Here is a 15,033-nt window from a genome sequence, read left to right as displayed (position 1 = left end):
TGCGGCCGGATTACTATGGGGGCGGCACCGGGGCCGGGCCAGTCTCAATTCTGCCCAATCCGCCCGCCGGAACGAGGGGTGACGACAGAATTAGCCAATCGCATCGAGGGGCGGGCTCTGCGCACGGGGCGGGCTCCCCTCCCTTTCCCCGAGCTCCGCCATTTCTCAGAAACCTCGCCTGAGGAGCGGCTTTTGCGGTTTGCGGTGGGCGCGGTCCGGGCATCGGGCCGAGGAACCCCTGCTGTCCTGAACCGGCGGGAGCTCGGGGTGAGCGGGAGCTGAGGGCGGTGGGAGCTGGGAATGCATTCGGGATGGAGCCGGTATCTGCCTACAGCCTCGTGAGGAGCTCGGGCCGGAGCAAAGGCTGCCTGTGAGAGGGCAAATCTTGTCCGTTACTTCCCTCCTCACCCTGGTCTAGGAACAGAACACGTAAGGAAAGGTTCGAGTGTCTGGATAAGGGTAAGGACAATTCAATCACTTGTCACAGGCACAACACACTTTACTTTGGGAAATTAATTGACTTTATCATCAGACAAATCAAAGCACGACAATTGCAAGTATTATAAATGAGAAACAAAAAGTCTCGATATGCGGCAAAATTTAGATTGCGTTTTTTTATATAGATGGAGCAAGCATCGCTGGGGATCGTGAGGGGTCACCGCCCAGTACACGCTCCACTGAACCTTGATTTGCAGCCTCTTATAGTATGGTCTCTCGTTTTAATAAATAATTTTTGATTTTTTGCTGTCATACTTTTGCCAGGTAAACACTGGTGGTCGAATAAATATCTGGGCAATACTGGCAAGACCAGTCAGTCTCTGGTCTTGGCAGAGAAAAACAGGCAAAAATCGGGAAGGGATGATCAGTAGTCCTAATAATGTGCATTAAAACTTAGTAAAACTTGTTTTTTTTCACTACACTCCCTGTAATAGGTTATTCCACTAATTATTATTAAGCATAGAGTTCCAGGTTTGTACAGGTACAGGGGTTATTAGTTTTATTTCTTCTGCAATTTTAGTAATTACTTCACCAATATTATCAATTTCTAAGCAGCATTCAGAGTTATTGAACTTCCCACACACTTCTTCTTCAACTAATAGATAGTCTAGGGCTAGTCAATTCTCATATACTGCTCTAATTGAGTAAGTTGTTTAGCTATCAATTCCATTGCTCAGGCTGTTCAATTGGAGAGGTCATTTCTATTACAGCTTGTAGTCTGATAATTCTATTTAGCAGATAAGTTGGAGTGTGATAGCCCCAGATTCCATCTTGAACCCAGGTCTGGTCCATAGTGCTCGATAATTCGTTCTGGGGGCCATTCATTATCCTTTGAGATTTGTGTTCCCCCTGTGGCAGGGCTGATTTTGTTTTGGTACAAAGTTTCATACAAGGGAGCTCCTAATACTCTATTACCTTTTTCTTTTGGTAATGTAAAAAACGCAGGCTGGATAATCCCTGGAGTACATGTCCCTCTCCATCTTTCTGGTAGGGTATTATAAGCCCTTTTCCTGCAGATCCAAAATATTCCGTTTGGGGCTTTCCAGCTTAGTCTAACTGATTTAGGTTGTTGCCAATAGATTCTTACACTTTTTACTTGTTCGTATTGGTTGGCTCTATTCTTATTATACTAACATAGTCTTGTAAAATTGTTCTTTATACAGTTACCCTTACTTGACTTTCCCCAATATCCTTTTGGAGCTTTGGGCCACAAAGACTGACTGCTTGTATTTGTAATCAGGATAGTCTTACAGGGAATGTGCCCCACAAATTGGGTAAAGATAGGTCCCCAATGTGTTATACATTCTCCTATTACCTCATGATTTAGAACTCACCCTTCAGGTCTATTGACTCCCCTCGATATTTCCATTTGATTCCAATAACTGCTCTGGGTCTATCCCTCCCCTCTCCTTGGCTATTGTTCAATCATCTGCATTTCTCCACAGATCCAACAGTGAGTTCAGTTCAGAAGTAATTTCTTTCATTAATTCTACAAATAAAAACTTTCCTGAGGTGGGTAAGTCCCTTTTGCTGAGTTATTGTTTCAATTTCTTGCACAAGTTAAAAATTCCCTCATGCTTTGTCGTTGTTCCCTTTAATGTTTTATCAATTCGTCCTTGTAGTGATCTTGCACTCTTCCCTGATTTGAATATCCCCACATACCTTCTTTTGTGAAGCAGAGTTATGCTTCTCCTACAACTTAGCTATGCTGATGCAGCCCAGCCTCCTTTTCCCAAATTGGTGGCTACCCAGTAACTTTTTCCCATGATAGTGCAGGTTTCTAGGTTGTGCTTATTATAGCAGGCCGAATTGATATGTGTGTGGAAGGCAAGGATGGATACCGTGTGTCTCCCGTACCCAATTGTCTGGTAACACTTGAAACAAGCATTAGCACTGTTTCCTTTTGTCATAATTAGCAATAGGATGAGTCCCATGACTATTTTCATCCCTCAAGGCCTCCCTCAAGGCCTACGGAGTTGCTACCAGTAGCTGAGGTTTGTTTAATCTTCTCAGCAGCAGGGAGTATGTCCTGGGGTCTCCCACTTTGTCTTCCTCTTTTGGAATAATTTCTTAATTTTGTCTCAGCCTTTAGCTTTAACATTCCAGTATGAGGTACAGCAGTATATGCAACCCTTTCCAGCGCTCTTTTGCCAGTACTTCTGCTTTGGCTTCCTCTTTTTTTTTCTTGTTCTATTCTCAAATAACTCCCACCAGTTATGATCATCAGTTTCAATTTTATTTTTTCTTCTTGTTTTCTTCTTTGGGCTGATAGGGCATTAAGTACCTTAACAGTTTCCTTATATTGATTTCTTTTACATTGGACACATATGCAAATGGGAGATACCCACCATTGGAATGACACCACCAGAACTCAGTACAATATGGATACACTTCTTGCTAATTTTCAGGTAAATTATCTTTGAAACTTCTCAGCTGTAGATTTTTACAGTTTCTTAGGTATTTTCCATTCAACAGGCACTAGAAATTCCCATTTGCAAAGCAAAATTATTATATAAGTCACAGGTTAATGCCAGAATAGGAGAACTTTCTGACTGAAACAATCCCATTCTTCTTGTTTGAAGAGGAAGTATCTTTCCTCAGATGTAAAGGCTTAAAGTCAGCTGCTTGTGTTTTTGTTTGTACACATAACAGGCAGGCTGCCCAAGCACTGAGGCTAAAGAAATTTGAAATAGTAAATAAATACACATAAAACAACAGTAAAAATGAGAATTTAGTAGCACTAATTGTTTAAAATTTTAATTACCATACAAAAGCTGCTCAAGTGATTTTCTTTTAAATTAGCCATCACAGCTTGTATGTAGCAGGTGTAATATGCTAATACAGCATCTCTTGTTTCTTATTTTCTTGCACACTTCCAGGAGCAAGACACTTCTGAGACATTTCTTAGTTTTAACTGCTGGGTTTTTTTGGTTTTTTTTTTTAATTCTTCTTATAATGGTTTATTCTATGCAGCCTCACTTGGGACAGCTGCTGCCGACTTTTACTTCAGCATTGTCTTGTTTATTGCATTAATTTGGTTTTCAGGATAAGCCATCAGTTTGATGTGCTTACGGAGCACTAGATGCTACTGTGCTCTACACACACTCCTTTGTAAACATTAAAACATTTCAAGGAATCAGAGAATTACAGAATGTGTCAGGTTGGAAGGAACCACAGTGGGTTATTTGGTCTTATCTCCCTGCTCGGGGAGTGTGTCCTTAGAACACACGGCACAGCACATTTATTTACTTTTATCTGTGGCGTTGCACTCACAGAAGACTTAGCAAATTATTGCAAACCTTACACAAAAGCCAGGACTGTTTTAGTCATGAAGCTGAAAGAGATTAAAACCTCAGGAGAGGTTAGGTTGGATATCAGGAAAACATTTTCTACCCAGAGGGTAGTTGGACACTGAGCAGGCTCCTTAGGGAAATGGTCACAGCACCAAGCCTGACAGAGTTTATGAAGTTTGCACAATTCCTTCAGCATGTGGTGGGAATGTTGGTGTGTCCTGTACAGAGACACAAGTTGGACTTAACTTTGATGTGTCCCTTCCAACTCAGCACATTCTGTTATCTTGTGATTTTTATGATTTACTACGTGCAGGACACTCCAGGTACTGGCTGGGCAGTTAGGATTCCAGCATTTGAGAAGCACAACTATACACACATTTGATCATCACTCAAAATTATGCTGTATTTCTTAGAACTGACAGACTGTAAAGAATTATTTATTTTCTAGAAGCTTGATCCCAGCTCTTTAACTATTTGCACACATAATTTCACATCCAGCATTTATACTTTTTACTACCTTGTGTACAAAGGTAGTAGGTACTACACTATTATTCTTTTTCCTGGCTTGTACACATTCCACACTTTTCACTTTGTGGGTCAGATGGTATACTACTATTAATAAAACCTAATATGTTATTACTTATTTTAGAAAATAGTTACCTTGCTCTTGGCATCCCGACTATGTTAAGCCCTCACTCCCTCTCCTCATCTCTAAAACACGAATGTTTAGAGAGGGATCAAGATTTGGTTTTCCAAAGCAGAGGGGTCAGAGGCGGAGCCCGGCACTGGAACCGCCAAAGAGCTTTTTGTTAGAACTTGCATCAGTGCACAGTCTGGGCACATGCAGCTCATGGTGCCCGGGGCCCTGGTGCCTGGCAGGGACTGGGGACTGGGAGGGGAACAGCATGAGTTGTGTTAGCACGGGCAGGGAAGCCAGGGCAGCTGGGCCACGGCCAGAGCAACCTGGTGCAAAAGCTGCAGCAGCTGGGATTGAGGAGCCGCCGGAGGTTCCGTGCCCTGACTGAGGGAAGCCCCTGGGCTGGGGAAACCCGATGCTAATGGGGTAGGCAATATTTTTAGAGAGTCTCATCCCCCCCCCCGCTTTTTTTTTTTCTTGTTCTGTCTCTAGGGGTTCTGGTATTTTAAAACCTTTTACCCTTAGGGGTTCTGTGTTTCCTGCCCCACACGTGGCATACTCCCCGTTCTCTGGATTACTTGTTTTTTCTGAATTTACAAATTAATTTAAGGGCTGGCAAATTTAAGCCTCCCGGGGAATATCTGCCCGTTCGTTTATCCCTGGCCTTTGCTTCCTTTTCACTAGTTTCTTTGGTAATTTAAACATCACATACCCTCCCCACAGCACAGAAAACATTTCTAACAATACAATTTACCTTCTCAGAAAATCAAGTCAAACTTTAAATTAACAATACGTATACATTCATTCATTCACATTCACTCGATTTTATTTATTTGTGGACCACAGGAACTTGTGATGCATCTGGTTGTTGCTTGGGATGAAGGCAAATAAAGGAGCAGGAAAGGCCTTTGTAAGGGTTTTACAGAGATGTTTATTTCAGCCACAGATCTGCTTTGTCCAGAGTCCAGGAAACAAAGCCAAGGGGCTTGTGGGGGAGTTCACATTTATTACGTGGGATCAGCAGGCAGGGAAAACTTTAGGGAGCAATTACCAGGGTACAGGGGGTATTCAAGGGTGGGTGAGGTTAGAGCAAAAAGGCCAACAGGGTAACAGAGTGGGAGTGACCGAAAGGTTGATGGACAGGGAGAGGGGCACAGGGTTGACCCAGGGAATAGAACAGGGGTTGCTTTCCCTAATTGGGAATGCCATTGGTCTCCACAAACTTGGACCCTTTTTTGGGTCATTTGGACTTAGAACCTATTTTTACCTCAAGGGACCATGTTGACCTATTTGTGCTCCTCTTGTGTTCCATCTGAATCCTGCCTCTCCCTGGGTCAGGATGGGAATGAACTTTAGCCTCTTCCTGGGCTTGGGATGGGAAAAAGCAGCTTTTTCCCTCTTCCCCCTGTGACTCCTGTGTTGCTCTCTGCTTTTTCCCCCCCTCGGGTCCACCCCTGCCTGGGCTGGGATTGGGAAAAGAACCTAGCTTCTACCTGGGCTAGGATGGGAAAAGCAGCCTCCCCTCACTCGCTTTGTCCCTTCACTGGCTGGGTCCCTCATGGGATACCGTGGATGGAAGGACTCTGCTCTTGCTTCATGGCAAAATCCACGTCTCATTCAGGCAAGCACACAATCATCCCCACCAAACCAGACAATTACTCAGAGCTTTGATGCTCCTGTCTGGGTCTTCGTGCACAAGAACTACAGGTGATTTTCCTGCGGTCTTCCGGGGAGGTCTTTCCTTGCTCAGTCTATATTATGAGGTATGTCGTTAGGTCCCGAGAACCACTGATGAACCAGGGCCACAGTAATGGGGCACCTCCCAAAAATTGCAGTGTCTCTCAGGGCTCCAGGGACGTCCCGGGTTTCAGCAACAAATTGTTATAAATGAGAAACAAGAAGTCCTGATATTCAGCAAAATTTAGATTGCTTTATTTTATATAGATGGAGCAAGCAGCACTGAGGAACGTGAGGGGTCACTGCCCGCTCCACACTCCATCAAACCTTGGTTTGCAACCTCTTCTTATAGTATGGTCTCTCCTTGTAATCAATAATTTTTGGATTTTTTTCTATCATAATTTTGCCAGGTAAGCAGTGGTGGTCAAATAAACATCTGTAAAATTTCTGGGTGATATGAATTCAGTCAAAACACCAACCCAGGACAGTCAGTCTCATAGATAACCATCTGGTCTTGGTAGATAAAAACCGGCAAAAATCGGGAAGTCTGGCCTTTGTACATAGGCAGGATTGATTAAACAAAGGCATGGAGTCGCATTTTGCAAAATCTGTCGGACCATCAGAAAGTCTGATTTTGCAAACTAGTAGTGGATACAACTTACTTAGAAAACATAATACTCATAATAGGGGGATTTAAAACAGAATGATTTAATAATATGTTTTCCTCTATCTAGTGTTTGTGCTTTGTGTTTATACAAACCCAAATACTTTTGTGATTAAATCTTCTATCAAGTATCACACAAGTTAGCCAAATCTTAAGATCTTCCCCCCACCTCTCCCTTCTTCCCATGCGGGAGTCTTCCGGATTCTTTGTATCAGGGTGGATGCGTGGAACGAGACTCAAACGCTCTGTAAATGCTAAAAGCTACAGTTGCAGTTTATTTTAAGAGAGTCTGCAAGGAGCTGCTTGGCGCAGCCATGTGCAGATTAAAGAGATAAAAAGGGGGAATGAAAGAGAGAAGGGGGAGGGTAGAGAGAGAAAGTAAAGAAGGTAAAGAGAGGAAGAGAAGAGAAGAGAAGAGAAGAGAAGAGAAGAGAAGAGAAGAGAAGAGAAGAGAAGAGAAGAGAAGAGAAGAGAAGAGAAGAGAAGAGAAGAGAAGAGAAGAGAAGAGAAGAGAGCGACTTCCCGACTTCCCGTTTGTAACACAGTAAATCCACTTCCATCATGAATATTCTGATCCCTGTAAACCAATCTAATACAAAATACTAATTCTATAGCATTTACATGTAGCCTATAGAAATTCTTATATTAGCATAGTATGTGACATTCTAAACTCTAAGATCTAATCTTTGGGTGTTGGCTAGTCTTTTGTGTCTTTTGGCCTTTCCCTCTGGCCAAAAGCATTGTTTAATTAAGAGTGGATTAGCTTCATTGAGCCATCCTATTGTGTTCATGGTAATTCAGTAACTAGGGCTTTCCTGTTCTACCTTCCCCAACAATTCCCAGAATCTGAGCATTCATATTTGCAAGATTCCTCAGTTTCATCTTCTCCAAAATTCCCAGGCTTAACGTAATCCCATATTCCTCCCCCTCTCCCCACCCAGAGGCACAGGGGATGGTGTCACAGTCAGGTCGTGTCGCAGCCGCCCCCTGAGGGACAGGAATCCTTGTCCTGTTTCAGCCCGGGGTCCCTCCCACGGAGCACAGTCCCTCAGGAACAGGCTGCTCCGGCCGGGATCCCCCACGGGCTCATAAGTCCCGCCAGGAGCCACTTCCATGGCCCTGCAGGGGCTCCCACATGCTCGGGGCCTCTCTCAGACATCCCCTGCTCCGGCCCGGGCTCCTGCTGGGACTGCAGGTGGGTCCCTGCTCCATCCGCGCCTCAGCCGCCGCTCCCAGCGCCTTCAGCTCCAGCTCAGGCCGAGCTCCTGGCGGTTCAGGGGAGCAGCGGCTCCTCGGCCTCTGCCCGTGCCGGGCCCTGCCCGAGCCTGGGAGCGCCGACGGCCTGAGAGAGCCCGCCCCTCGCTGCGATTGGCTGATTCTGCCGTCACTCCTCATTCTCGCGCGCTGATTGGGCAGAGCGGGGAGAAGCCCGGCCCCGGGGCCAAAGGCTCCCTTGTGACAGCGTCTGTGTGGCCCGGGAGCGGCGGCAGCGGCCAGAGCGCAGTGAGGCGGCAGCGGAGGTCGAATGCGGCCCCAGTGCAGGTCGGAAGCCACGCTTGGTTCTGCGGGGTCTCGGGGCTCGCTGCGGGCGGAGGGGGCGGCAGGGGCCTCTGACGGGTTCGTTGTGCCGTGCCCAGTCCGTGTTCCTCCTGGGCTGAGGGTGCTGCGGGAGCGCCTGCCCGCGGTCCGCTTCCCGTTGGGGCCTCGGCAGGAGCCGCGGCCGGAGCAGCGCTGGCTCGTCCCGGTTCCTGTGGGTAGCACAGAGGTGGCTGCCCTGTGCCCGAGGCTGTGTGGGAAGATTCACGTGGCCAGAGGTTTGTGTGCACAAAGGAGACAGGGGAATCCTGTAAAAGTGACTTTATTGATGAACAAAGGCAGGGGCCATGTGGCATTTGCCCCGCGGTCATTTTCCCGGCCTCATCTCCCTCTCCCTTTCCCCACTGGCTGAGGCACTTGGAAGGTTCAGACTTTCCGATCCGCCTTCTGCATGTTCTCGTTAATATGCACCCCTCCTTTAGCATAGCATTCGATATTCATGGTTTTCGTAAGTGCTTCTTCTTCCTGAAGTTCAGGAATTGAGCAGGATCTTGGCTGAGCATCACTGTCTGTAAATTAGTAACATTTTCTGAAACTCAACATTCCTCCTGTTGCTTCCTGATATACCAGTTCCTGGGCCTATTTCCATCCAGATTCACTCGTTGAGTCTGTTTTTTCTTCCTGATTGCTCTTTGGTTTTGGGATTATTCTCAGTGCCCTCATTCCCTGTCCTTTTGTAGCCTTTTCTGGATCAGGAGGCCTGGCTACCACCTGCATCCTTCGCTCACCTGCTTAATGAGCTGCTCTCAGCAAGGTGTCGTGCATGGTGAAAAGATGAGAGTTGCTGCAGCACATCTGAGGAGGCACAGCATTCGTCTCCCATTGTCATTGTTTCCCCATTTGAACTGGTCCATGATCTCTTTTCTTATTGCCTTTGTCACTTGTTTTACCACTTTTTGGCTATCATCTATTTTCAAAGAGCGCTTTGAGTAAATTAATTTTCCACATACTCTACCTCCTTCTATTCCTAGGTTATCTGATCCCATCCCATGGTGAAACGTCTCCTTCTTCTTTTCTGTGGATTGCTTGGCAGGAGGGTCAGGAGCTTGGCAATTTATTATTATTTTTAGGACTTGATATTATATTTTTAGTACATAGTAATAATAATAATAATAATAATAATAATAATAATAATAATAATAATAATAATAATAATAATAATAATAATAATAACAATAATAGTATGAATATTAATCATAATAGTAATGATGATGAGTATTTAGTTTTTAATCTAATTATGCTATTCAAAATATTTTCATTATCATATGAATTCATTAAGATTCCCAGGGGCTGGTCCGTGCATTTGTAGGGGTTTTTCCGGTGTCTGTTCATCTTTTCCCCATTTTTGAGCACTCCCTCCAGCCAGGGCTGCATCAAGTGACCACTTTTCTCTAATTAAATCATCACATTTAATTGGATTCCCAGCTGATTTCTCTGGACTAGCAAAAACATCCCAGTGCTCTAATACACCCTATAAAACCTAGACAGCACATGTTGGAGTGAGGAGAGGGATGATTCCCCCACACTTTTTTTAGCAAACTTTTCACAACGTTCTCCATTAGCTGTTTCCCTTTGCTGCTTTACCAGTTTCTGTTGCAGTCATATATCCTCACTATGGGCTCTGCCTTAGCTGTGCAAATTCCTTCTGTGCAAGCAGGCAGAGCTTGGAGTGAGGGCCAGAGGGAATTAGCCCACTTCCTCCCCCAGGCAAGAAGTACATTGTCCACACTTTGCCCCAGCAGTGTTAATTTGCATTTCTAAATCTCCTCTCCTGGGTGCCTGGAATCCCTGTTTCTCTTCCAGAGCAGCCATTGGATAACTCATATGTGGCCCCCCTCCACAATCTGCTTTTTTTTTCTTATTAAGAATATTCTATTAACATTTTATCTCTTCAAGTATCACCTTTAAACCTCTAACAGTTTTGCAAAATCTATCCTAAAGGTGAACATTGAAAAACTGATACTGAAATTTTGCCATCACTTAGAGTCATCCATGTATATACAGAAAAAATTCCAATGCAAATAGTCAAATGCTGCACGTGGGAGGAAAAGATGGGATTGTGCAGGAGAAGGAGGAATAGTGGGAGGAAGAGGAATGTGAGGAAGAGTTGGGACACAGGAGGAGGAGGAGCTGAAACAGGAAGGAGCACGATGTTCCACCCCTCCATGTATCTGCAGCCTCTCCCTAGCCTCAGGGTCAGTGTCCCCATCACATGCAGCAGGGGACCAGAGAGAGGGATCTATGATTTTCACAGGGGTGAGTCTTGGTGTTTGTGAGCTTTTTTGGGCTAAATTTGTTCTTTTTGTTTTTTGCAGGGGTTAATCTTTCTATTTTAGAGGAGGTTTTGGCCAAATATTGCTGTTTGGTGGGTTTTTTTATTTGTGTAGTGATGTTTGGAGGATATTTGCACTGAATCTTTATGTTTTGGAGGTTCTTACACACACAGGATGCCCAGTGTCTTCCTGAGTTGCACTTGGGCAAGGTGGAACCCTCAGTCCAAGGCCCTTTCCTCTTTTTTATTTCCCCCAAAACAGGACTTTTCATTCCCAAGGGGTTGACAGATGGAGGAGGATGAAAAGCCCTGGAGATCCCTCACGAGGAGGGGCTGCAAACCCAGCCCAGGGAACTGCGAGGCGGAAAGACCCTCCCTTTGCCAGGAAGGCGGCCAGAGATCCAGGCAGAGCTCAGAGCTGGTGGAGAAGCCTCATGGAGGGAAGAAGTCCCACAGGTGCTTGGAATGTGGGAAGGGTTTCAGCCGCAGATGCAGCATGATCCGGCACCAGATGATCCACACTGGAGAGAAGCCCCACCAGTGCTTAGTATGTGGGAAGTGTTTCAGCCGGAGATACAACCTGATCCGGCACCAGATGATCCACCCTGGGGAACGACCCTATGAGTGTGGGGAATGTGGGAAGAACTTCAGCACAAACTCCTATCTGATGGAGCATCAGATGATCCACACTGGGGAAATGCCCTATGAGTGTGGGAAATGTGGGAAGAGCTTCAGAGACAGCTCCCACCTGATGCGGCACCAGGTGATCCACACTGGAGAACGGCCCTACACCTGCTTGGAATGTGGGAAGAGCTTTGGGTGGATGTCTTCCCTAAGAAAACACCAGCGCATCCACTCCGGGGAGAGGCCCTACGAGTGTCCTGTATGTGGGAAGAGGTTTCAGACCAGCTCCGATCTCCTCGTACATGAGCGGATTCACAGAGATGAGAGGCCCTACCGCTGCCCTGACTGTGGGAAGGGATTCAAGTACAGCTCCACCCTCACTACCCACCGGCGCATCCACACTGGGGAGAGGCCCTATGAGTGTCTTGAGTGTGGGAAGAGCTTCTCCAGGAGCTCTCACTTGACCCAACACCAACGGAAGCACCAGTAAGGGAAGACTTGTGAGTTCCCTGAGTGTGGGAAGAGCTTCGTGCTCTGCTCCAGCTCCATCCCCCATGGGAGGATCGGTGTTGGGTGACCCCCATTTTGCATAGCCCTGGTTAGCCATGGTCCTGGTGATCTGTGTTGGGAAGACACCTGGCTGGGGGAGGCTCTTCATCATCCTGTCTGTCTGTGGGGACTTGAATGAATTCAGGGGCAGGAACGTCCATTGGGATGCAAACCAACATTGAGAATTCCTTGGGGAGAGAGAATTTGTTGACTTTCAACCCCAGAAAATCTGTTTTCAGTCCTGTCTTCTGGTGGCATCCAGGAATACTGAATGGTCTTGGAGGTCTTTTCCAACCTCAGTGATCGCACAATTTTGATTTTCTGTTACTAAAGGGTGTCATTGATAGCCAAATGGTGATGGATTTGGGGAAAAGACCAAGATTTTGGAAACAGTGAGGTGGAAACCCTTCCAGAAAAGGTTCTTCTCTCCCACCCAAGCACATGGGTCATCAGCTTGCATGGACAAGGAAATGCTTTTCTTCTCCACTTGATTTCCTTTTGATTTCTCTTCATCCCTTTAAAACATCCAACACTAAAAATAAAGACACTGAACTAAGACATGGATGGGGACATGGGGGACATAAACGTGGCGGGACACAGACATGGACAGTGATATGGGACCACATGGACAAGGACGTGGCCATTTGTGGAGACATGAGCCTGATGGAGAGTTTAAAATAGAAGCCTCTCTGAGTCCCTCAGAGAGAGAGAATGCAGGGATTGAATAAAGCCTCAAGAGAAATTGAAATATATTAAGCCACACAGACATGAAGTAGAAGTGGCAGTTTTATTTTACTAAGTAGGAGTATTATTATGTCACATAGATATGAAGGGGTTTTAGTTTTCAGTAAGAATATACTATAAGTGCCTTAAGAGAGTTAAAAACCCCTAAAATCTAGTTAAAGTTTCAGGAACTTGGCCCCAGACTGTCCTAGGTTACAATGTAAAGATGTGCCCAGAAGTATGTATTATATCATCATCTTCATGTAATGGTGCAGTGTTCCTTATCTCTGTGGAAGATATCCTTAATTAATGGGCCATCTGTTAAACACCAGGTGGGGCAGTGTTCTTTATCTTTTCCACCAACCATCCTTCTTCTAGGAAGAAGGGGGCCATTGAGTCCCACTGCATGACTGATAATATTACATCATCACATTGTGAGATGGTCCACCCAGGGGAAGGAGCCAAGCATTTCCTACCTAGATAAAAACTAAAATTTGGAAGACCAAAGCAGCCCTGGAAACCCACTAGTTTCCAGAGAATAAGAGTTACCAGACCTTTCTAAGTCATCACTACTTCAACAACACCACTTCCTCTGGAATGTTACCACCACCCTAACTAGCAGAGTATCAGATTGTATTCTGACTCTGTCAGTGGTTTTAATTTGTACTATTGCATATATTTTATAGTTTTTTCTTTTTCCTAATTAATTGTATTTCGGACTTTGAGTCTTGCCCTCTGCTTTTGCTTTGAAACCAGTACACAGAAAAGAAAACATAGTAAGAACATTGCTTACATTTTCTCAATAGAAGAGATAGAACCATTTACAGGAATAGAAAGAACTATATATGTAGACTATACCATTACTTTCATAGTCTAGAACTAAGATTTGAGTAGGTTTAGAAAGAATATTTTAGGTTTGTGTTTTTAGATCATTGAATGATTTACGAATAAAAACCCCTTGGACTGGGGTGAGAGACCACCATCTTCATCACCACCTGGAAGCAGAAGAAATGCCAGGCTGCTGCTGCTGCTTCTTCTGTCCAGGACTCTGTGCCAAAAGCCTTTAGCCTGGACTCTAATATTCTGAACTCTTTGCCTCTGAGACTGATGTACTTCTGCAATAAACAACTTTACAGCAACCACCAACTGCTCTTGTGTCTTTGAAGACCCAGATCCATGAACAACAAGTTTGACAAGCCTGTGCCCTGTGGCAGCAGCCGGTGCCAGGATAGCCCTGGGAGCTGTGCTAATGCCTGGCGCTGCCCAGGAAGGACTGAAGGGAGGGGAGTTCATAAGGAACCCCCGTGGCCCTTGCTGTGCACAGGAAGGATTATTCTGTGCCTGGGATCGATTTTCAGGGTTTTCTGTGTAGGAGAGTAGATTGTGAGAAATTAGGAATGGGGCTGTAGCTGAGCCTCATCCCTAATAGGGTGCAGCTATCTAAGACAGGTGAACATCCTTAAAGGAAAAGGAGCATGGAATGCTGATTTGTATTGACCAATCACAAGAAAGGGTGCACAGGTGTTTTTGTATACAGGAAAAGTGTATAAAAGGTTGTACTGGTGGAGTCAGTGAGTCAGGGGTCTCTCTGAATTCTTCAGAGAGAAATCAAAGTGCAGGGATTGAATTAAAGCCTTTGGATGGATTGAAGTATATTAAGCCACTCACACATAAAGTAGACATTTAAGTAGAAGTACATCAGTAAGTGTTAGGGTGAGCTCTAATGCTTTTAGTAAGTAGAAGGTTTAGATTCCACAGTAGCAGTGCGAGGTCTAGTGAAGATTGCAAACATACTGATGTTTCCAGTGGAGGCTCCAGGACCATGGTTGTAGACAGGACTTAGACATAATAGAGCTTTAGTAAGAGTATTGCTTACATTTTTGAGATAGAACAAGAGGGGTTGTATGCCCGCCTATGCACAACCTAGCATGTTAAGAAACTAGAATTCTAATAGGTTAAGAAGTGGTGATCCGAGTTTGTGTCTTAGCTTGTTGAGAAAATCCCATATAAGAGTATGTATTGGGGAGAGTTGGTGCTTTTAGCCATTAGCTTTTGCCAGGGCTTTTAGCCATCTGCTCTTGCCATTTGCTTTTGCTTTGCTACTGCTTTTGCCATTGCTTTTCTGCGTGCCTTTTGAGACTGATATGCTTTGTAATAAATAACTTTTTTAACAACTATTAGCTGCTTTGCTTATTTAAGATAACCCAAGGAAGTTGGAGCCAAGAGCTTTGAGTAGGTGCCTAAGAGCACTGGAGGTCTATAACCTAGCCTCTGGTGTCCCGTGAGTGGTAGCTTGCTTTGCTTACTTTACTAAAGACTTTAAAATACTGTAGGGCCTCCTCAAAGGCCTCAAACAAGTGTGGTAAGGAGAAAGCCTGAAGAAAGCCCCTGCTGACTTCTGGGAGAAGCAAGCACAGCTGGGAAAGAGACTGGGATTTCTCATCTCCTATCTCATATTGAGGTGAGCAACTTTGGGGTAATCTAGGAGCATGGGAAATAC

The 15,033-nt window shown here is 45.1% G+C and overlaps 1 protein-coding gene across 5 annotated transcripts; it reads left to right on the top strand.

Annotated features, from left to right (window-relative positions):
- Window positions 1–123: 123 nt before the first annotated feature.
- LOC130258688 (zinc finger protein 239-like) lies at window positions 124–13,679 on the top strand. 5 transcript variants are annotated; one of them, XM_056502308.1, is made up of 3 exons: window positions 170–459; window positions 10,350–10,621; window positions 10,900–13,679. In XM_056502308.1, exon 3 carries the CDS (start codon window positions 10,927–10,929, stop codon window positions 11,749–11,751), a length of 825 nt encoding a protein of 274 aa, XP_056358283.1. In that variant the 5' UTR covers window positions 170–459; window positions 10,350–10,621; window positions 10,900–10,926; the 3' UTR covers window positions 11,752–13,679. The 5 variants fall into 5 exon arrangements, with proteins under 5 accessions (XP_056358279.1, XP_056358283.1, XP_056358282.1 ...); XM_056502307.1 differs by lacking the exon at window positions 170–459 and adding an exon at window positions 2,625–2,906; XM_056502304.1 differs by lacking the exon at window positions 10,350–10,621 and having other exon boundaries at window positions 124–459.
- Window positions 13,680–15,033: the final 1,354 nt, after the last annotated feature.

This window comes from Oenanthe melanoleuca, chromosome 13 (assembly GCF_029582105.1).
Source record: "Oenanthe melanoleuca isolate GR-GAL-2019-014 chromosome 13, OMel1.0, whole genome shotgun sequence".
In the NCBI taxonomy this organism is placed as follows: domain Eukaryota; kingdom Metazoa; phylum Chordata; class Aves; order Passeriformes; family Muscicapidae; genus Oenanthe; species Oenanthe melanoleuca.
The sequence above is the reverse complement of the archived record's forward strand: the minus strand, read 5'-3'. Positions and strand labels throughout refer to the sequence as shown.

What these genes read in the sequence shown, in the direction of transcription:
- LOC130258688 (XM_056502304.1), top strand. Translation starts at nt 10,927, where the DNA reads ATGGAGGAGGATGAAAAGCCCTGGAGATCCCTCACGAGGAGGGGCTGC.